Source organism: Helianthus annuus, chromosome 10 (assembly GCF_002127325.2).
Source record: "Helianthus annuus cultivar XRQ/B chromosome 10, HanXRQr2.0-SUNRISE, whole genome shotgun sequence".
NCBI lineage: Eukaryota > Viridiplantae > Streptophyta > Magnoliopsida > Asterales > Asteraceae > Helianthus > Helianthus annuus.
The window spans coordinates 104087771-104110281 of record NC_035442.2 but is presented as its reverse complement, the minus strand read 5'-3'; the positions used below and the strand labels follow the sequence as shown (position 1 = coordinate 104110281).

At 39.5% G+C, this 22511-nt stretch overlaps 2 protein-coding genes and 1 long non-coding RNA gene across 6 annotated transcripts; 1 reads left to right on the top strand and 2 right to left on the bottom strand.

Moving 5' to 3' along the window:
- The first annotated feature begins 332 nt into the window (after positions 1-332).
- LOC110885065 (transcription factor PIF3) lies at positions 333-4777 on the top strand. Of its 4 annotated transcripts, none has more exons than XM_022132761.2 (9): positions 333-648; positions 1089-1223; positions 1323-2154; positions 2248-2352; positions 2427-2501; positions 2907-2972; positions 3102-3476; positions 4298-4364; positions 4462-4695. In XM_022132761.2, exons 2-9 carry the CDS (start codon positions 1144-1146, stop codon positions 4470-4472), a joined length of 1611 nt encoding a protein of 536 aa, XP_021988453.1. In that variant the 5' UTR covers positions 333-648; positions 1089-1143; the 3' UTR covers positions 4473-4695. The 4 variants fall into 4 exon arrangements, with proteins under 4 accessions (XP_021988453.1, XP_021988452.1, XP_035834913.1 ...); XM_022132760.2 differs by having other exon boundaries at positions 334-648; positions 2427-2492; positions 4298-4373; positions 4462-4699; XM_035979020.1 differs by having other exon boundaries at positions 338-648; positions 2427-2492; positions 4462-4777.
- A 950-nt stretch (positions 4778-5727) lies between these two features.
- Positions 5728-6359, bottom strand: LOC110881784. The gene is made up of 2 exons (XR_002559891.2): positions 6037-6359; positions 5728-5957 (listed from the first exon to the last, which is right to left on the bottom strand). It is a non-coding gene; the product is annotated as an uncharacterized LOC110881784 (long non-coding RNA).
- Positions 6360-6565: 206 nt separating this feature from the next.
- LOC110885064 lies at positions 6566-7805 on the bottom strand. The gene has a single exon (XM_022132758.2). The coding sequence runs from the start codon at positions 7590-7592 to the stop codon at positions 6705-6707; it is 888 nt and encodes a 295-aa protein (XP_021988450.1). The 5' UTR covers positions 7593-7805; the 3' UTR covers positions 6566-6704.
- Positions 7806-22511: the final 14706 nt, after the last annotated feature.

The following is a 22511-nucleotide window of genomic DNA, read 5'->3' as shown; positions in this document are numbered from 1 at the left end:
CCTAAGGTTTTTACTGGAAAAGTCCATCGCGTAGTTCTTCGGTTCTCCAGTGCATCGCTGATGCTCTTAGTGTTGGGACGCTAGGATTCCCACAATTAAAAGGTTGACAATTGTTTGGCGGGGAGGGTGTGCATGGTGTCAAGTTGATGGCACAAGACTTGATAGTTGGTGGTACGCGTGTTGGGCCATGTTGAATAAGTATACAACAATAAATTCACATCTAACATTCTTCTGATAAAAGTTTACCCATATACGGCCCGTCACACCATAGCACCACAAAATAACCAAAACAAAAATCCCAAATAAAAAAAAAAACCCAAATAAGACAAACACAAGGTTCCAAAGAATATAACACAAATAAATTTTCACAAAATTATTAGAAACTTTATAAAGGGTACACATATGTAATTGATGCAACAATTGTGTTGCAACTTCAAAGCGACTCATATCTCCACTTCGCCGTCTTCTACTTGTCACAAGTTCACAATTTTCAAGAAACTAACACCCAATCCGAGCTGGAAAACAACTGGGTCTTCACTCTCCAAGATCATCCCTTCATTGAGATCATAATTTGGGAACAAATACATGGTCAAATTGGGAATTTTTCATTGAGTTTTGTTTTGTTTTGTTTTGTTTTGTTTTGCAGAGGTTGGTTTCTTTATTCATTAATTAAGACTTTAGTTAGTTGATTTTGATAATCAGTTTATAACCACTTATGGGTTGTTTGTTATTGTTAATCTATTAAATAATAATTGAATAGTTTGTTGTGGGTCTGTTTACTTATGTTTGACTGATGATTAGAGTATATTTGTTTCTACTTTTGTGATTAGAATAAGGTTAATTAGATTGAGTTTCTGCTTTAGGGCACCATTAAAGAATTAGTTTGACTGTTGTTAATTGTAGGATTATTATTTATACATTTATGGCGGCTCCAGATAATATTTTGTCAGATAAAGAAAGGAGATGATATAAAAAAATGTCAATAAATGAATACAGACATGTTGGGCTACAGATGAAATAATTTATATTTGTCAGAAAACATAAATAAATTATATAAGTTTCATTATCTGATACCTTAATTTCTGCAGGTGTTTGTTTCATCAAGTGAATATTGAGAGAATTCTTGATAGTTTTGATCCAAAGATGCCACTTTCAGAGTTGTATAGATCTGTTGATGGAAAGAATGAATCTTCACAACAAAAATCTACTGATGTTTCATATATGTAAGTTTCTTGATTGTTTTTTATTTATTATTTTAATTTTAATTTAAAAACTGCTGTTATGTTTATTGAATTTGTGTTTATGGGTTGTGATAATCGCAGACCGAACGATGAATACGTAGAATTAATATGGGAAAAGGGTCAGGTTATGATGCAGGGTCAGTCTAGTAAAGCGAAAAAGACGCCAGTTTCGAGTAATTTTCAGTTTCAAACATCGAAAATTCAAGAAAAAGATGGTATTTTGGATGCGACCATACCCGGGATGGGATCAAATCAAGATGATGATATGGTGGCTTGGTTGAATTATCCCCTCGACGATTATTGCGCTGATCTGTTACCCGAGTTATCCGGTGTGACCGTTCACGAACCCACCATGCATAACAGTCTGAGTATGATTGAAAAGAGGGTTAATAGTAATAAAGATCCAAGTTCAGTTATTGGTTCAAGAGGTAGCCACTTGTTTTCATTTTCAGATCCGACGGTCAGATCAGGAGTTTCGGATATCGGTAATAGTAATTGTAGAAGTAAGCGGATTGAAAAAGTGGCGCAGAAACAAGATTCGGTTCCACCTTGTTCCACTTCAACGGTGTTGAATTTTTCTCATTTTTCAAGACCGGCTGCTAAGGCTATGGCTAAAGCGAATGTTCAGAATCTTGACACGAAGGGTGCACGGAAGGAAATTGGTCAACCTAGTTTGGATTTGGTCAAAGTAGGGTTAGACCCGCCAGGGAGTAAGCCTCGTGATGAGCCACATTGTGTTGACAAGTCAACTAACGATGTGAATGGAGGTAAAGAAAGTGTAAAGTACAATGAGCCGATTGGTGCAGCTTCTTCTGTTTGCTCGGGGAATAGTGCTGAGAGAGCTTCTAATGATTTGACGAAAAATTCTAAGAGAAAATCGCGCGATATGGAAGATTCTGAGTCACAAAGTCATGTATGTTGAACGCTTATTTTTATATGTCTTTTTTTTCAATTTATTTATTATGTTATTGTTCGGTATACCGATTGTAATTAGTGTTTTGATTAGGATGATGAAGAAGAATCTTTGGGCCCTAAAACAGCAAGTGCTTCTCGAAGTGGTTCAGGTTCTAAGCGAAGCCGAGCTGCTGAAGTTCATAATTTGTCTGAAAGGGTGAGCAAATTCCTCAAATCCTTGCTAAATTCACATTAATCACATATTAATCCTTGTTTTCAATGTTGAAACAGAGGCGAAGGGATAGGATAAATGAAAAGATGCGTGCGCTCCAGGAACTCATACCAAACTGCAACAAGGTACACAATGTAATTTCCTCTTTATAATCTCTTTCTTTGTGTTTCCGGTTTCAATTTTAACTTTTGTGGAATCTTTAAGGCCGCTTGACCTGCGCAAACTGTTGTTTTACCCATAGTTATTAAAGACGCAAGGCGTACTCAGGGTGGTTTGTTGGGCCCGGTGCTTTATTTGCGCCTAGGCGTGCCTGGGCGCTCGCTTTAATAACTATGACATGAACCATAGTTATTAAAGGTGGGCCCGGGGCTTTATCTGCGCCTAGGCGCGTCTGGGCGCTCGCTTTAATAACTATGGTTTTACCTGATCCCATTAGTTAAGCAGGGTGTTGGTGGGGTACCGTGAGTCAACCGTAATGGGTTCTCACAGCGATAAAAAAATTATTGGTATTCAAACTGAATCTTATTATTGAAATACAGGTGGATAAAGCATCAATGCTTGATGAGGCGATCGAGTATTTGAAGACGCTTCAACTTCAAGTACAGGTACAATGAATGTTCAAACTCTCTTTAAACTTACACTATTCATCTTGACTTTTTCAGTTTCTTTAAATTATTTTCAAATTTATAAATAGTTAAATAATTTATATTTACACCTTTCTACAACTATTGCAGATTATGTCAATGGGAGCTGGATTATGCATGCCCCCGATGATGTTCCCGACCGGAATGCAACATATGCATCCTCCCCATTTCTCCCCCATGGGAATGGGAATGAGTTACGGAATGGGAATGGGAATGGGAATGGGAATAGGAATGGGAATGGAGATGAATGGTGGCCCGCATATGTTTCCGTTTACTCCTACTACTACACAGGGGTCACGCCACCCTGTCCCTTCTCCGTCCATTTACGGGCATCCTAGTCAAGGTATGCCCATGTTACAGCAACCACCAATGACCGGGATTCCTATGTATCCTGGTGGTCGACCAGTCGATGTTCCAGATGTGGGTCACGGCTCCAAGGACCAAATGACGCATATATCTAGTCAGGTACTACCTATTTGTTTTCACTATCATTATCTTGTATAAACAGGGATGGCAATGGGCCGGGTTTTGGTAATCCAATCCCATAATTCACATCAAGTTAGCGGTTCAAAAACTGACTTGAAATATCAAATACTCAAATAAACTTGTAACGATTCTACATGTTCAATAATTTTGAGTTGAGTTAAATGCCATTTTAGTCCCTGTGGTTTGGGTCATTTTGCCAGTTTAGTCCAAAGGTTTCATTTTTCACCTGTGGGTCCAAAAAGGTTTCACCGTTGCCATTTTAGGCCACTGGGTTAACTTTATCCATTATTTATGTTAACGAGAAAGGCAATTCGGTCATTTTATATGGCCGAATTGCCCTTCTAGTTCACAGAATTACATATAAAATGACCGAATTTCGCTTCCCATTAACAAAAAAATGGATGAATTTAACCCAGTGGACTAAAATGGCAACGATGAAACCGTTTTGGACCCACAGGCAAAAAATAAAACCTTTGGACTAAACTGGCTAAATGGCTCAAACCACTGGGACTAAAATGGCATTTAACTCTTTTGAGTTTCTAAAAACTTCAAAACACTATTTATTTTATTTTTAAGATCATATAATATACCAATATATCTGGTTTAGATGTGGGTAAATGAGTATGGGATTTATTTTCCAGTAATCAGGCGAGTATCACCTAATACCATACCGGTCTAACCAGTGAAAAAATTATAGTTAATCCCATATCCGTCCTGAATGTTTCTGGTTATTATGCCATCCCTAAATTCCCGTCGGTACATTATTCTCGAAATTAATCAAAATGCATATGTAATGCCAGTCTCAAGATGCAAACAAGAGCCTTAACCAGTCAACTTCTGCTGATACAAAAGATCAACTTTTAGAAGGTGGGGGTGGTAAGTTAGTTAGTCTCTTGTCGATTTGTGTTATAAGCGTTAATTAACTAAAAAATCGATTTAATTGTGATTGTTTTGATTGATGCAGGTGTTGATTAAACATTGTGTTGACTTTCTTGCACTGACTATTTTGGAAGCATCAACATCCATTACGATCCGCACGGTGATTTGAGTGTCGGGGATGAGATGTATTGGGTCGTTTTCGGTTGTGAATCGTCCCATGATAGTGGTTATATGGTGTCGGTACAGTTGAAAGCGTTTGTTATAAATTATTAAGGTGATAACCAACTTCAAAGTTAATGAAATAGCAATTGTATTTTCATGTCTGGCCTCCTGTATCTTTCACATTATGACTATACAACCGGTTCGGTTGACAACTATTGAACTGGTCCGGTTGAGAACCATTGAAATGTCTTCGTTTGGGCTGACTGTTTATGACGCACGGTTGATATAATAATTAAAATGTCAATTTAAAATGCTAATTCTATGAAGTAATCACCGACAAGGTATTATTGCAATTTGCTTGATAGTAATTAAATTTAAAATACTAATTCGTGTAGGTTCGTGTCGTGTTATCGTGTTCATGTAGAAATCCTCAGCCCTAGTGTATGTCGGTAGGTTGATTGTGATGTTTATGTGTATGTGTGGTAGTTGTGCCCTTATTGAGTAAATGGATCGTTTGAGTGACGTTTAGGGGTGCGTGGTTAATCCATGATAATGATAATGTGATGTTTATGAAATAACCCTTTGTACGGAAACCAAAGAAGTAGCCTATTTGACACAGATGAAATGAATTAGCCTATTTAACACACCTGGAATGAAATAGCCTATTTGGCACTACGTAATTAGCCTATTCGGCACAACACAACTGGAATGGAGTGGTGACGACCATTCGTAGTTTTGCACATTCGTATTTAAGGTATGAAAGCTGTAACTTTGGTTTTCGGGTAATGTATGATAGATGGTGTAAAACAAGATGTATTGCTATGCTATGAAGATGTCAATGAGTCTGGTAGTCGTGGCCTTTATGCTGGCGATGAGTTAGGTTTCCACGACTTTGTGATGCGACGAGATTAGAGATTCGAAAGTTGACGTAACTTGTTTACTTATTTTGATTTGAGCTATTTGACTAGTAGAGATTCGAAAGTTGACGTTTTATTTACCTTTTTCGCTGCGTTATTTGGGAACACATATAGTCTTTTAAGCTATTTGATGTGATGATGTCCATCTATGGGGCACCCAGTTTGGAACCTTGCAAGTGGATGAAGGGATGAAGTGGAGCTTTGTTTGTCTTGAGCCTTGGCTGCCATGGAGGGAAGAAGATATGGACCCAAGTTCCGCTAAAGAAAAGAAACAAAGCAAGATATGGACCGTAGTCAATGGAACCAAGATAGCGTACATATACAACCAAGTCTAACTAACCAAGCACGCGCAACAGGGAAAATACAATCACCTAATAAATTACAAGTTACAACCCAAATAGCACATATCTGAAAAGGCTCGTCTGATGGGTGAGGGAGCTCATTTGGCCTTTAAATCTCACACTTGTTGTCCATACAACCGATAATGGACAAGTCACATGCCCTGCAATTGTTTCAGTTCGTAAGTGATCTCCGTATTATCAAAAAGGTCCGCATAATACAACACTTGTTTTATTTCTTACTTTTCTTTAAGAGCATCTTGAACAACAATTTTTTTCTTGATTGCTTTTGTTTAAGAACATCTGAAATAAGGGGTCTCACAGTTGGATCGAGTAGTCAAACTAAATCTTAAACAACCATCACCAACTCAATATTGTTGTCAGAAACTGCCATATTGCTACAAACAAAAACAATCAGGGTGTATAAACTTTGGGGTTGTTTGCAACATCTAAATGGTTAAGTGTTGAACCAGTAAGAGGTCTAAACCATTAAGTGCTGAACGAGTAAGAGATCTAAACCATTAAGAGCCTGTATAATGCTTAACCGTTCAGAGGCAAATGTCTGACCAATTCAGATTAGAGGTTTTAACCATTCAGACTTTGTATAAATCTTAACCATTCAGAGGCAAACGTCTGAACCATTCAGACATCTGCTCGTGAAACAAACAGTCTGAACCATTAAGTGCTGAACCAGTAAGAGGTCTGAACCATTAAGAGCCTCATTAAGAGGTAAACAAACAGCCTCTTAACACAATATCCGTAACCAAAAGAATGACATATAAACAATAACAATGTAGATAATTAGTATTCATAATCAAGATCAAGATTGCAAAGATCAAATATAATCAGGGTGTATAATAAACTTAACACAAAATCAGTAACCAAAAGATTGAAACAAATCAAATTCTCACTCATTCACTCTTCCAAGCATAAAGTGTCAAACAAAAACCCGAACTCTGCGAACACGACCACGGGTTAACCATCGCCCGATCCACAGCAAACGCGCCACTTTTCTCAAAACCCGGACACGTTTGAAACATAAAAACCGCGCTTCCAGTTGATGACCCAAACAACCAATTATGCACATCCCAATACACTTCCACAGGGAGCCCATCAACTGAAACGGTACAGTTCCCCCTAAACTTCCACACCAAATGCTGCACTTGCATCACTATCTTCGAATCTAATCGAACCACAAGGCATGGTTCATCGGGCCCGGGCCCGAATGCTTCGCATTCAATTCTAAGATCATGGATCTGACCATGATCTTTAAACTGAACTTTAGTCCCAAACACATTTTTACCAAAAACATGTTCCCTTTTCAACAACCGCATTGAATTGGATAAACATTTGGTTTTCTTGAACACATCTTTCTTCAGATCCCCAATCAACAAAACGACGTCGTCTTTACAAACAATACCCATGTAGAAACCCTCAATGGGTTCGGGTCCGGATCCGAATTTACAACTGGTAAGGTCCCAGTACACATCGATTGTAACAAAATCAACTTCAACTGACTTTGACCCTTTTCGTTTGGAGAATATTGAGGGTTTAACATCAAGTTTACACAAACTTTTACCCGACAGATCGTCAATTTCGACGCTAAAACAATGACCCACAAGATTCTTAAACCAAGTGACGATGATTAGACGAGATTTACCGACTAATTTGGTCTGGTAAACGTTAGTGACGAGATTTTGTGACGCTTTAGTGACGGTTGTGGTCGCTGATGCGTTGGTGCAGGATGCATCTGCGACTTGTACGCCGTTTTCACCGAAACAAGACGGGAAATCTTTCATTTTTGTGGTGAAATGGTCATTGTTTGAAGGAAATCTAAGATGGGATTTTGAATAGTATGTGAGAAATGGAAATGGAATTGAAAAAAGAATAAAATAATAAAAGGGGAGTAATGAGAACAACAGCTTTTGTCAGAGGAAATGAGAATCGAGTGGGGCGGGTTTCGTGAATGTCACGTCCTGTTTTCATCTTTTAAAACCTGGTCGTGCCAACCCACAAATTCGCTGGCTGGCTGGCCCCAAGGTTGCTTTTTTTTTTTTTTAGGGAATAAGTGTGTGTGGTGAGCTACTATATTTGAATTGTTAGTGGTGGAGATGGAAGGTGATAATGGTTTGGTTTAAATTGTGTATTGGTTTGGTTTTGGTTTAGAAACTACTATTAGGGCTGTTTGGCAATATCTGAATGTTTAAGTGTTGAACTAGTAAGAGATCTGAACCATTAAGTGCTGAACTAGTAAGAGGTCTGAACCATTAAGAGTCTGTTTAATGCTTCACCGTTCAGAAGCAAATGTCTAACCAACAGGGGCGGATCTACCATTATACAAGGGGTAGCCTCCGCTACCGCTTGGTCGGAAAATTTTTGACGTTTTTAGTGTAAATTTTGAAAAAATTTGACGTTTTTTCGATTTCGTTACCGCTAATTTATAAAACGTTCCCGCTTGGTCGGAATCCTAGATCCGCCACTGCTAACCAATTCAGATTATCGGTCTTAACCAATCAGACTCTGTATAAATCTTAACCATTCAGAGGCAAATTTATACCCCTACCATCACTGGCATCACATTACCTACGCCCCTAATAAAAACGTTGAACCACACACGCACGTTACGTCGTGTTAACTCGCAAAATTTATAACAAACCGTAAAATGAAAAAATTGCAAAAAATGAAAAGTATAGGGGGGCAAGGTTGAAAGTAAAAACGTTGTGAGGTTAAATTAGAAAAAGAAAAAAGTTTTGGGTTAAAAGTAAAAAAACAAATAGTTTTGGGTTAAAAGTAATTTATCAAATACTTTTGAATTAAAAATAAAAAAAAATCTTTTTAAAACCCCACTAAGCATTAGATACAACAAATCTATACATAAATAAGTTACTAATTTATATTTATAGTATAGTATTTAAAATAAAATTGTAAATTGTATGGTTTATGCATAGCTTTATATGCGAAGCTAGTTGGGATAAAGTGAGCCCGACTGTAAGATTTTCTTTTTATTATTTTTTTGAACGGTGACTTTAAATTTGAGTGATTAAATGTCACACCGTCTAAACGGTAGACATAGCTAAAATTTGTTCAGACTACGTTGTGTTAACCGGGTCCGAATGTAAGATTTTAAGCCATGTAATTGCTACTTTGGTTTTTAGTTATTTTAATTGGGCTATACACATAAACGGGTTTCACTTAGCATTTAGCAACAGATTCAAGAGTCAATCTTGTGGAATTTAACTATATTAACTTAGATTTTAGACCTAGAGCAGTTACATTGAAGCCTTTACAACTTTACTTTCTCTATAAATATAATGAAAAAATAAAGAAAACTAATATATCTTTTAATTGGAATGTCTATAATACAGAATAATTTAATAAAAAATAAATCACCCAGAGGGTGACTATTCATCAATCTATAATAATTTGATAAAAATAAGTCACCTAGAGGGTGACTATTCATCAATCTATATAATTTTATGAGTGTATAAACAAAACAATAAAATAAGTGTTTGTGAGTAAAACATAGATAGAGATGGAGAATCGAATATGAGAGGTGTTTTTTATTAAATGTAAAAAAAATGTGTTTTTAATTGAACTATAGATTGTATATAGAGTTTTGGATGAGAATGTTCTAACACAATATTTATGTGCTTTAGGTTTTGCGTGGTAGAGATATGACCGTGGGGTATGGTGGGCGTGGATTATGGGGTATGGTGGGGTTTGGTGCGTCCACGTGGATTATGGGGCACCCAATACCGAAAACCAATTTCATAGGGGTATGGTGGGCATGGCTGGGGTGGCGTGGCAAAGCCACATCATTATATTTTTTTTAAATTCATGCCCAACGGCTAGCCCAAACGGCTAGTAGTCTTGGCCAACGAGGTCCCGCCATGTCATGTTCGTAGCCCCGCCCAACGCCCGGGCTGAAACCCCCGCCCAAGGGGCCACGCCGAAACCCAAGCCCACCTGGGGTGATGACGTGGGCGTTTGTACCCAACCCACGTGTAAGGACCTTCAAAAATGTCCCTAGACGACCCATAATTACGAACCCGGAACCCTGAAACCCTACTGTACATGAAAAATCAAGAAAATCAAGAAAACTGGGTTTCAGGCGGGCCGCGTAAGGAATAGCTTAGCCTTACGCGGGCCGCGTCAACTTACATTTGACCGGATAAGTATTCCGGGACCACGTGTTGATTACCGGGTGACCCTACTTATGACCAACCAGACCTACGCCTAGACTAGGCGGCCTCGCGGGCCGCGTAAGATGTAAGTGTGGGTTTACGCGGGCCGCGTAAAACCCAATTTCAGGCTATAAATAGCCTGTGCATGGGACTTTCATTCTGTGTCGACGAAACTTTCAAAAAAAAAAACGAAGTTAGGCTGTTCAAAATTATAATTTCATATAGTGAGGTGCTACCACAATACCAGGTATTAACTCGATCGCTGCTACGATTAAATATCCGATCGATTGAAACTATCCAATGGATGTTTAAGTGCTGCCCGCATTAGGGTTATACTTTGTCATTCGTCGTTAATTCGATGGATGTTTAGTATGGCACTTTGTCATTCGTTGTGAGGGTTGTATCTCGTGAGTTATCGTAAATGCTGTATTAGTTACTAACCTGGTTCGTGTCCATTGTTGTGTAAACTAGGTTATTCGGCTTATCAGTAGGCTAAACCCTGCCCGTATAAACTTGCAATGTGAGTCATTCTCTTTTTATCAATTGTTTTACAATACTCCAAATTATTTTCAAAGGTTATTTACAGGGATTAAGTCGTGGTTATCTTAAATCACTGGCTAGTGAGGTATTGTGCACATTACTAATTTCTCATGGTTAGGCTAATAAATCCTAACAGTGACAAAACGTCACTACTTGGGTGACTGGACCCAATAGTGGTATGACCATCGTCACACGGGTGGCAAGGCCAGATAAAAATAAGATAAATGCCATTGTAATCGCTCTTATGCTGTAATTTATAACTATGAGTCATTTTATTTAAAATGAATGATTCACTCAGTATTTCCCCGCTGACAAAATATTTTTAAAACATGTTTCAGGTGACCTACTGTGAATCAAGAACCAGTGCTACGGAGCACTCCCAGGCTTGAAGTAGTGGCTCAAATAAATAAATAAATGAACATGTTTTGTAAAATAAGGGAATTCCTATGAAATTCATCTACTGTAAATTACGGGGTTTATCCCGAATTATAAAATAAATAATACTCGGGCATTTTCAAGTTTAAACGATCCTGCTAGACTTCCGTTGTACCACATGTTTCTGTCCCGCGGCTCCTGTGTAACACCCCGTGTTTTCGAATGTCAAAGTCAAAGTCAAAGTCCAAGTCAACTTTGACTTTCTTTGACTATAATTAGTCTATTTTATGTTTTATGTGGAGTAAGTGTTGTTAATCTAAGAAATCGAAGTAATCGAATGTTTAATCGACGCGAACCGATTTACGACTGTGAATAGTAGGAAGTAACAATGCGATAAAGTTAATCAATCAATAATCAAGCTAATCGAATCACCAATCGAACTCGAAACTCGAACTACGCGAATTTGGTGTTATATTACTTGTGTGTGTGCCTTATATGTTACCTGTGCGTGCTTACTTTATGTTTGGTGTGGTATTCAATCGAATCAATCGAAACTCGAATCGAAACTCGAAACTCAATCGAATGCAATCTAAATCGAATCACGACGAATGGTAACGTAAGGGTAGTGTGAAATATAGATGATTGTATGGTAGATATAGTGATTGGGATTAAAAGTAATTTGAATAGGAAACTCTATCGTACTCGTATCATCTTCAATCGAAATCGAAATATCGAAAATCGTCGCGCCGAACACTCGAACCAGGCTGTTGATCGATCAGGCTGTCAGCCGATCGAACAGCCCAGCCCAGCCGATCGGACGGACTGTCCGATCGAGCAGGCTGTCCGATCGGGATGCCTGGCCGATCGGCCAGCCCTTTCCTCTTTTGGAGCCTATAAATAGGGTTGTCATTGTCATTCTTTCCACTTTTGGAAACTCTCTGACCGACCAGCTCGTGCTCCCCTCCTTTTCTCAGATTTATTCCGATTCCGGTAAGTTTTCATCCTAAATCTTGTACTTTCTTGATCAATACACACTCCTACACCTTTCTATGTTTCAAATCTTGAATTCTAACCGTGAAATCACCAAGATCTAAGCATTCTAGGGTGATGTCATCATGGTGTTCTTCAAGAACATCATGTTTTGGCCTCATTCCACCATGAATGGCTTGTATCTAACCGATTTCCACATAAACAAACTAAGATCTATCGTAGATCTGAACATTCACATAGTGTGAAGGATTGAAAGAAGGATTTTCAACTTTCTTTCAACTTTTTTACACTCAATGCCTTCAAACCGGTAGAAACGGAGCTTGAGCCAACTCACCAATCATCATAATGGGTGAATGGTTCAAGATTCAGATTCTATCTACGAGGTCCACCGATTTCGGGTTAAACGTTGAACTATCGTTCCGAACAGTTCACCGGCCGGACTTGGGTGATTCCTGTCCGAGCAGGGGAAACAAGTAAGAACGAAGGTTTCCTAGTTCAGCTCGTTGTCAAACTACCTCGATATAACGTCAAATAATCAGAACAGCCAAGTGTTAGACGAACAGGCCGACCAGGTCAGGATGCTGACCGAACGGTTAGGCTGTCCGAACGGACAACCCAACCGATCGGACATGTCAGCCGATCGACCAGGTCAGCTGATCAGCTAGCATGTGGCCCCACATTTTGACAATTTCATGAAGTATGGTATTGATCGAAGTAATGCCCGATCGAACGACTGATTGGAAAACATTACTCTTCGGATCATGAGATACTATGCTTCAACACTTAATCGATTTACAACTCGTAGTAGTACGGAGTGCCACCCGATTGAACATGATGTTCGATCGATCAGGTGACATCCAGCTGAAGGCTCACTAACAAAGTATCTAATCGATCGGTTAAGCCGGCCGATCGAACAGACCGTTCGATCGACCTGAAAGGTAAGAACACTTCAGTGTTCTCAAATACTACAACGAAAACTTCAAAAGGTCAAACCATCATACACAAACACATCTTACTCAAAGGAAGAAACAGTCCACTTGAATAGTCCAGCCGATCGAGCCTACCGGCCGATCGAACAGACTGTCCAAACGGACTGTCTAGCCGAACGAACAACCCATTTGATCGAACCTGCTGTTCGACCGACCAGGCTGTTCGACCCTTCATCACTTGTTCCATTTTTCGTGTTGCTCATCGTTATGCTATCGAACTATCCAGGCTAACCCTACTCCCAAGCGCTCCATTCAATCCATCAATCAATCGCTGTGAGTATACTCGATCCCTTTTTGCTTTTAGCACTTTTGGGTGTTACATACGTTACTTATCTAAAACACAATCGAACACACTACTCAATTACTTTATACGCTAACCGATATGCATGTATTACGTGACTAAATGAATGCTTGTTGATTGTGTTTACACGTGGAATGCTGTCTACCTGCCTTAACGACGTAGTACTATAGTTTGGACTCAGCACCCGTTCACACGGGGGTTTTAAGGACAATTACTTGCATGGATTACGGTGGTAATCATGTATTGCGAACTGTCTCGGACAGTCAACCCACAGTCGTTGGTATCGATAGGTCCATGTCGATAATTAACATGCTTCGTTTTCCTCTGTGTACGTGCTGGTTATGCGTAAACTATTTCGAACTCTATATGCTATTATCAAACTTGTATGCTCACCTTTACATTTATGTATTGACTATATTTTAACGTATGTGACAGGTGTTTAAGATGTTTGCTTGCTAGGAAAGCGAGGCTAGAATAAAGCTCTAAAGCCCCCCAACAACTAGTTGTCTGTCAGGAACAAGCAACTAGAGCATAGTTGTCTGTAGATCTTGTCAGGCTGGGTCTTTAGGAGCATTTGAACAATATTTATTTGTTTTAATTTAAATCTGAGTTGTCGGAACAGAATACTTGCCTAGTTGTTATCTGTAATAATATATTGTATTATTTGGGATACGGTATGGGACGTATCATTTAACTGAATAGTATTAATAGTTGTTGTGGAAACATCTGGACAATCTGTTTCGCTCAGTGCCATGCCTCGATGATTCCGCCATCGGTTGGGGTGTGACATCCTGGACCGGGTCAAACCGGGCGCGGGGGCCGTGACAGAAAAAGGTGGTATCAGAGCCACTGGTTTAAGCCAATTAAGTATTTAGAAATACTTAATTTATCTGATTGTCATTATGTGATTTTGTGAAATTTTTAGTTTACAAAATTTTAACTTAGGGTTGTGTGCGTCTTCGTGTGTGCTAACAGCATGAACGAACTATCAGAAGCCCTTCAAAATTTCTCTATCCATAGTGCAGATATGGATACCACCAGTATTACTACTGGGTACCAGGCAGATATGGAGGAGCCTATGGTATTCAAAGCCCAACCTCAGGAAAAACCAAAAGTAGTGAAAAAGAGACATAGGTGGGTAGGTTGGAGGCGTGTACACAGGAAGAAGCTAGCAACACAGAAAACTATGAAAAGGAAGATCCAAAAGATAAAGGAAAAGGAATAGAAACTGGGGAGAGTTCCAGGCAAAACAGGAACCACTATCTTGGGAAGAAGAGTTGGACCGTAAACTGGCACTAGGTGACATCATCGGACCTGCCGATGAAACTCTCTTTAACTACCCAGCAGAAGCCCTACTGCCTGTTAACTTAGAACCTGCCATTCCAGACCCTATTGCTCACCCTAGACCTTTACCAGGAGCACTAGAGGAGTGGTGGACTGCCGACTGGCAATTTCAGAACATTATGAATAGCCCTAACACCTTTCTCCCTCAATTCGACCCGGAACCTGCACCGAACCCACCAATGAGTAACGAAAACTTAGCTGAACTCCGCCGCTATGGCGAGGAGTTGGTGGATGCCGGAAATAGGATTCGGGAGGTAGGAGAGCAGATCTCCTGGAAGTACGACGAGAGGGAACGTCGTTTCTGAAATGCCAGCCAACAGGGATAGCAAAGGGAGGTGTGGTTGTAGTGTATAATAATAGTAATAGTAAAATATAAAACTTGTAAAATAGTTTAAAAATAAAACGTTGTAAGATAATCAGTGTGTACAGACGCATACTATTAAAACTATATAAAATCGAATAGTCGCAAAGTCGACAGTTTTGACTGTACATGTTTGTGTGATTATATATTTCTTTATTGATTCTTCATGTTATTTAACTACTTGTTAATGTGCAGAATGGGTAAGCAAAAGCTTTCAGATATTTATCATCAACTAGATAGTGCCCAAAAGAATAAGGGAACCTCGTCCCAATCAAATTCCTCAAGATATTCAGTGAATACTAATGAAGGAATATTTATTCGTAAGGCACACTATGAAAACCCACTTACTCCCAAAAAGAGAGATTGGATTATTAGAAAAAGCCACGAGAAAATAGGGACATCCAATTCAAAAGAAGTGATAGTTAATAAGGAGACTCAGGGAATAGGTAAAAACCCACCATGGGAAGATGAATTAGATGAAAAATGGTTAGATCTTTATATGTTAGCCACTACAGCAGGGAATTTTGATCCTTAAGATAAGTGGCCAAACCGAGACCAACCATGGAAGGTAAATAAATAAGTACGAGGTAATAAAATAAATGCAGAGCATAATCGTCATAGTCAAAATAAAATAATAGTATGTCTTTGAATTTCAGTTGTAATAGATCTATAAGATTGTTGTATTTGCTATATTAAATAAAATGTGGTTGTACAGTTATATTAAAATGTTGTACTAAATAAATAGTTGTGCTTGATAAACATCCAGATGGAACACGCGGTTAATGAACCAGTCAATGAAGTTAACCAATCAGAACACATTAACAAGGATCACTTCCTAAACCGGCAAGACATAGAAAACATCGTTGCTCAGGGCATAGTTAATGCTATTCCAGCTATCGTCGCTGCGGTAAAAAGTCCTGTTGAGCCTTCACAAGCTCACCCTAGCAAACGCACACGCGACGATACCTCCAGTAATAGTATTAATGGAGGAGGTAATAATAATAATGGGATGCCAGCCCCAACCTATAAAAGAATGAAAGCTGCAACACCTGGTTGCACTTACAAGGAGTTCTTTGCCTGTAAACCAGCTGAATTTGCAGGCAATGAGGGGGCGACCGCGGCACTGCGTTGGTTGGAGAAAACCGAGGCAGTAATCAAAATAAGTAAATGTGCCGAAGAGGATAAAGTCATGTACGCTTCTCACCTTTTTAAGGAAGAAGCGTTAGAATGGTGGAACACGGTATTACAAGCAAAAGGAAGTGACATGGCCTATGCCATGAGTTGGGAAGAATTTAAGCAATTGATAGAAAGAAAATTTTGTCCCGAATATGAAAAAGAACAAATGGCAAACAAATTCCTAAGCCACCGAATGGTGGACGTTGACTGCCGAGGGTATACTTCAAAATTCTTTGAGTATGCCAGAATTGTACCTACTCTGGCTTCACCGGAACCGATACTCATCTCTCGCTATATTTGGGGGTTAATTAGCGAGATTCGTGATATTGTCAAGGCTGCTAGACCACGCACGATTGACGATGCGGTGGAATTAGCCAACACCTTGACTGACGGACTGGTGCGCACTCGAGAAGAAAATAGAAGGAAGGAAGTAGCTCAAAAGATTACCCAAGGATTTCATGTGGGTAATAGCAGTAACTTTAGGAAAAGAGGAACAGGGCGATTTTCTACTGCCCCATTTTGCAGTACCTGCAAAGGAAGGCATTTTGGAAAATGCAAAGGGTGCTGTAACTACTGCAAAATTCCAGGACATCGAGAAGAAGATTGCAGGAAAAAGAAGGCGACAGTCTGCTACAATTGTGGAGAAGCCGGGCATTTCAAGCCAGATTGCCCGAAATTGGTCAAACCAGCAGATAACAAGGCTAAATCTGCAGAAGGAAATACTAAGAAGAACGCAAGAGCCTTTTAATTGACCACTCAGGAAGCCGAACTAATTCCTGACGTCATAGCTGGTACATTCTTAGTTCACAATGTGTATGCAAAAGTATTATTTGACTCTGGTGCGAACCAGAGTTTTATAAATACTTCGTTCTGCCAAGCTCTTAATTTACCTTTAACCAACCTTAGGCAGATTTTCACAGTCGAAACGGCAAATGGGAATTCTGTTAAAATAGATAAGGTTTTGCGAGAAGGAAAGATAGAACTCTTAGGCCATAAATTTTCTGCAAACCTGTTACCTATGAATTTAGCCGGATTCGATGTTGTGTTAGGAATGGATTGGTTAGTAGCCAACCATGCTCGAATTCTTTGTGATAAAAATTCCATAGAAATCCATACACCCATAGGAGAATTAGTAATGATTACCGGAGATAAGCCACAAAAGCCACTGAAATTTATTTCAGTAATGAAGTTGGCCAGTTATTCAAGAAAACAAGGAATAACATATATGGTTTCGGTAGTTATTGATGCCAAAAGTAAGAAACTGAAGGACATCCCGATAGTATCAGAATATCCAGATGTCTTTCCAGAAGACCTACCAGGTTTACCACCCGATAGGGAGGTAGAATTTAGAATTCATCTAATTCCAGGAACTATACCGATAGCCAAGGCACCCTATCGGTTAGCACCTACTGAAATGTTGGAATTAAAGAAATAGTTAGATGAATTACTAAGTAAAGGGTTTATACAACCAAGTTCCTCTCCATGGGGAGCTCCAATGTTGTTTGTAAAGAAGAAGGACGGATCGATGAGAATGTGTATAGATTATAGGGAATTAAACAAAGTTACAATTAAAAATCGATATCCATTACCTAGGATTGATGATCTTTTTGATCAATTGCAAGGAGCTAGATATTTTTCTAAGATATACTTGCGCTCCGGATACCATCAATTGAAGGTACAAGAAGAAGACATACCTAAAACTGCTTTCAGAACTAGGTATGGACATTATGAGTTTACAGTCATGCCCTTTGGATTAACCAATGCTCCTGCAGCATTCATGGACATGATGAACAAAATTTGTAAACCGTATTTGGATAAATTTGTAATCGTCTTCATCGACGATATACTTATTTACTCCAAAAGTCAGGAGGAACATTGTGAGCACCTGCATGCACTCTTAACTTTGTTAAGAAAGGAGAAGCTTTATGCCAAATTCTCAAAGTGTGAATTTTGGCTCCAAGAAGTGCAATTTCTAGGACACATGGTGAATCACGAAGGTATTCACGTAGATCCCTCCAAGATTGAAGCGATCACCAAATGGAAGGCCCCGCAATTGGCTACGGAAGTTAGAAGTTTTCTAGGATTAGCTGGATACTATAGACGTTTTATTAAAGATTTTTCTAAAATAGTCGTGCCATTAACCAAGCTAACCTGTAAAGCCGCAAAATTTGTATGGGGACCTAGACAGGAGGAGGCTTTTAGGATTTTAAAGCAAAAGTTAACAAATGCCCCAATCTTAGCATTACCAGATGGAACAGAAAATTTTGAAGTCTACTGCTATGCGTCAACTTACGTTTGACCGGATAAGTATTCCGGGACCACGTGTTGATTACCGGGTGACCCTACTTGTGACCAACCAGACCTACGCCTAGACTACGCGGCCTCGCGGGCCGCGTAAGATGTAAGTGTGGGTTTACGCGGGCTGCGTAAAACCCAATTTCAGGCTATAAATAGCCTGTGCATGGGACTTTCATTCTGTGTCGACGAAACTTTAAAAAAAAAACGAAGTTAGGCTGTTCAAAATTATAATTTCATATAGTGAGGTGCTGCCACAATACCGGGTATTAACTCGATCGCTGCTACGATTAAATATCCGATCGATTGAAACTATCCAATGGATGTTTAAGTGCTGTCCGCATTAGGGTTATACTTTGTCATTCGTCGTTAATTCGATGGATGTTTAGTATGGCACTTTGTCATTCGTTGTGAGGGTTGTATCTCGTGAGTTATCGTAAATGCTGTATTAGTTACTAACCTGGTTCGTGTGCATTGTTGTTTAAACTAGGTTATTCGGCTTATCAGTAGGCTAAACCCTGCCCGTATAAACTTGCAATGTGAGTCATTCTCTTTTTATCAACTGTTTTACAATACTCCAAATTATTTTCAAAGGTTATAATTACAGGGATTAAGTCATGGTTATCTTAAATCACTGGCTAGTGGGCTATTGTGCACATTACTAATTTCTCACGGTTAGGCTAATAAATCCTAACAATGACAAAACGTCACTACTTGGGTGACTGGACCCAATAGTGGTATGACCATCGTCACACGGGTGGCAAGGCCAGATAAAAATAAGATAAATGCCATTGTAATCGCTCTTATGCTGTAATTTATAACTATGTGTCATTTTATTTAAAATGAATGATTCACTCAGTATTTCCCCGCTGACAAAATATTTTTAAAACATGTTTCAGGTGACCTACTGTGAATCAAGAACCAGTGCTACGGAGCACTCCCAGGCTTGAAGTAGTGGCTCAAATAAATAAATAAATGAACTTGTTTTGTAAAATAAGGGAATTCCTATGAAATTCATCTACTGTAAATTACGGGGTTTATCCCGAATTATAAAATAAATAATACTCGGGCATTTTCAAGTTTAAACGATCCTGCTAGACTTCTGCTGTACCACAGATTTCTGTCACACGGCTCCTGGACCGGGTCAAACCGGGCGCGGGGCCGTGACACCACGCCCCAACCCCGCCCCATACCCCATATTCTATATGTTGGATATTTGAGTTTGAATACAAAATAACTTTCTCTCGATTGTGTCAACATCCACTTCTTTATTTTGATTGTATTTTATGATTTTTTTTTTATTGTAATGACCCAATAAGATCAAATTATATAACCAAATCAAGCGTTAAACCATCGGTAATAGTTTAGTTCGGTTCAGTTTAATTTTTAATGGTTCTATTTTTACTAGAATAGTTAGAAACAGTTACTGACGGTTCAACTCAGGATTTGACTTAGAAACCATTAATATATAACCGTGAGCACTCCACCCCATAGATAGATCGTTTTGGGTTTATAGTTTGAGCGATCGTTGGGACAGTTGGGTCAATGGTAAGCACTTTATTGAAGTGGGTCTCATGGAAACACTTGTTGCCTTGTTGGTCCGCATTATACAAGCTAGAGATGATCAACCATTACGGGCCACAAGCTGATGTTTAAAAGGAGAGGATAAGGCAGATTCTATTAGTATCATCTCATCTAAATAATTTATTTGGATCCTAGTTGGGGACTTCAACATTGGAAAGTTAAAGTGACAAACTTTACATTGTTTAAAGACAAATCTAGTTATTGTAACTAAGATTGGTTGAACAAGTGCATCATGAATCAATGGAGTAGTTGAGGGTGGCTAGAACACTAATCTTTTTATATGCATACGTCAAGAAATAGTTTTGGCTAAACAATCGATTAGAGGGATTATGTGTAAAGGATCATAAAATATTAAATGTCCTCTTGAAGCTTTTGGAAAAGATGCAAAGATTGAACTCGATGTAGGTGTTTGGTTTAGTTTTGTAAACTTTAGACTATGAGGTGTGGTTCTTCTTCTTCATCCACCTTATCGCTACATCACCCTCTCTTTTCACCTCATCATCCCCCCTCAAACATTAGGGGTATGTTTGGTATTATGTAATGGAATGACGAGGGAATGGAATGGACGAGGTAATGGAATGGACAAAGGAATGAAATGAATCATTACCATTCCATAGTCCTGTTTGGTTACTGTATGGGAATGAAATGAATCACTACCTTGTGTTGGTTGGTATGCAGAAAAAGACGAAGGAATAAAATCAGCGATGGGTAGTGGCGGCGACGGGTGGTGACGATGGTCGATGGTGGTGGCAGTAGACGGTGGTGGCGGTGGCGGTGGTTGGTGGTGGTCGATGATGGAGGGTGGCGGCAGTATAGTCGATGGTCGTAGGTCGTGGCGATGGTCGGGTGGTGGTGGCGTTGGTTGGCAGTAGCACCGGTGGTCGATGATGTTGGCGGTTGTAGAGGGTGGTGGCAATGGGTGGTTGTGGCGGTGGCCGGTGGCGGCGGTGGCAAGTGGTGGCGAGTGGAGAAGGTGGTGGTGGTGGCGGTGGCGGCGGGCGGCGGCAGAGGGTGGTGGGGTGACGGGTGGCGGCGGCGGCGGGTGACGGGTGGTGGCGGCGGCGGGTGATGGTGATGGTCGGCGGCGGAGTGTGGTGAAGGTGGTGGGTGGCGGTGGTGTTGGTGATGAAGGGTGAGAGGAGGAATGGAATGAAAAAAAAACAAGGGTAGTGGATGGAATGGATTTGAGGGAATGGAATGCCTCATGTAATGGGTGATTCCATTACCTTGACCAACCAAACACATCTTTTTTCATTCCCTCGTAATAATTCATTGCATTCCGCCTCTCATTCCTGCATACCAAACACTACCTAGGTGTGGTTCCCCTTCTTCCCTTTTCCCCTTCCACTTTTTATTTTTTAATACCAAAATTCTTCAAAATATAAAAAGTTTTCATTAATTAAAAATAAAATTACATATTCTAGAAAAAAAAACTAACAAACACTACTTAAAAATAAAATAAGCCAAAGCCCACTTCTGCTTCCTCTAAAAAAAAAAAAACATAACTAAAAAACACTATTTGAGTCGCCTCCTATCAAACTCAGGTCTCTCTCTTTCCCTCCCCGCCGCTTCTTCCTTTTCCTACTCTTTTTTTTTTTGTATCTATCCTCTTGCACTCTCATAAAGTAGTTGAATTTTTGTAGAATTGTATCAAGATTAGACGCATCACTCGAGCTCGTTACCTTTGAACCCGAAGCCTTCGAGCGACCGCTTTTTTAGCACGACCACTTCCAGTTGGTCGCTCTGGTTTAGGAGTTAGAGCTTCATCTTTGAATTCGTGGTTATCGTTTATATTGATAGCACAACGTGCATTCGAACCACCCGCATTATAACTCCCTGACGCACTTGTTTTCGATCTTTTCGCTTCAGAAACCTCATTAGGCACCACCTTTCACTTCTCACATTTTCTCAATATTTCATACGGCCTAATGTAATTCCACGACTCGTGTTTCGTGGTGTATCTCTCAACCGCCAACACCAAAATATTTTCACCATCTTCACCACTTTTACGATTGTTCCATACATGTGGAAAAATACCCCCAAATAAACCAACTTTGTGGTTCATCTCTCTAATTTTGAACTAACGGAATGGACTAATCGATATGGCTCGCGTTGCATCCACTTGAAAATTCTTTACACACTTAGTTGTAAAGCCATCACGTTTGTGGTGGTTTGCTACAAATTAAAATTTAAAAATATAGTAATTCTTTAGAAATCAAATACAAATACTAATTTTAATTTATAATTTAAAACTAAAATTTAAAAAATATACCTAAAATCGGATCGGTAGGAGCTTTAACCCAAGCTCGTGCAAGCGCTTCCAACTCGTTCGGGGTACAAGGGATACTTTCTGTCACACCCCGAAATATCAGAGCTGGCGTGACTGGACCGGTATTTTCATTGCACAGCGGAAGCAAAATGCTAAGACTTCTAAACAATGAACGCCCGCTAAGTACTCGAAATCCCGTGGGTTCTCCTATTCCAACCGTTCCGTAGTTTTGAAAAATGCAACCTGAGAAAGAACATGTGAAAAAGTCAACATAAAGTTGAGCGAGTTCATAGTTTGTTTTAAAAAGATT

Bases quoted from the DNA above. Each gene is read 5' to 3' on its own strand.
- LOC110885065 (XM_022132759.2), top strand. From the start codon at position 1,144: ATGCCACTTTCAGAGTTGTATAGATCTGTTGATGGAAAGAATGAATCT. The intron at 2,155-2,247 runs GTATGTTGAACG...TGTTTTGATTAG, and splicing joins ATTCTGAGTCACAAAGTCAT to GATGATGAAGAAGAATCTTT. The intron at 2,502-2,906 runs GTAATTTCCTCT...ATTGAAATACAG, and splicing joins ACTGCAACAAGGTACACAAT to GTGGATAAAGCATCAATGCT.
- LOC110885064 (XM_022132758.2), bottom strand. From the start codon at position 7,592: ATGAAAGATTTCCCGTCTTGTTTCGGTGAAAACGGCGTACAAGTCGCA.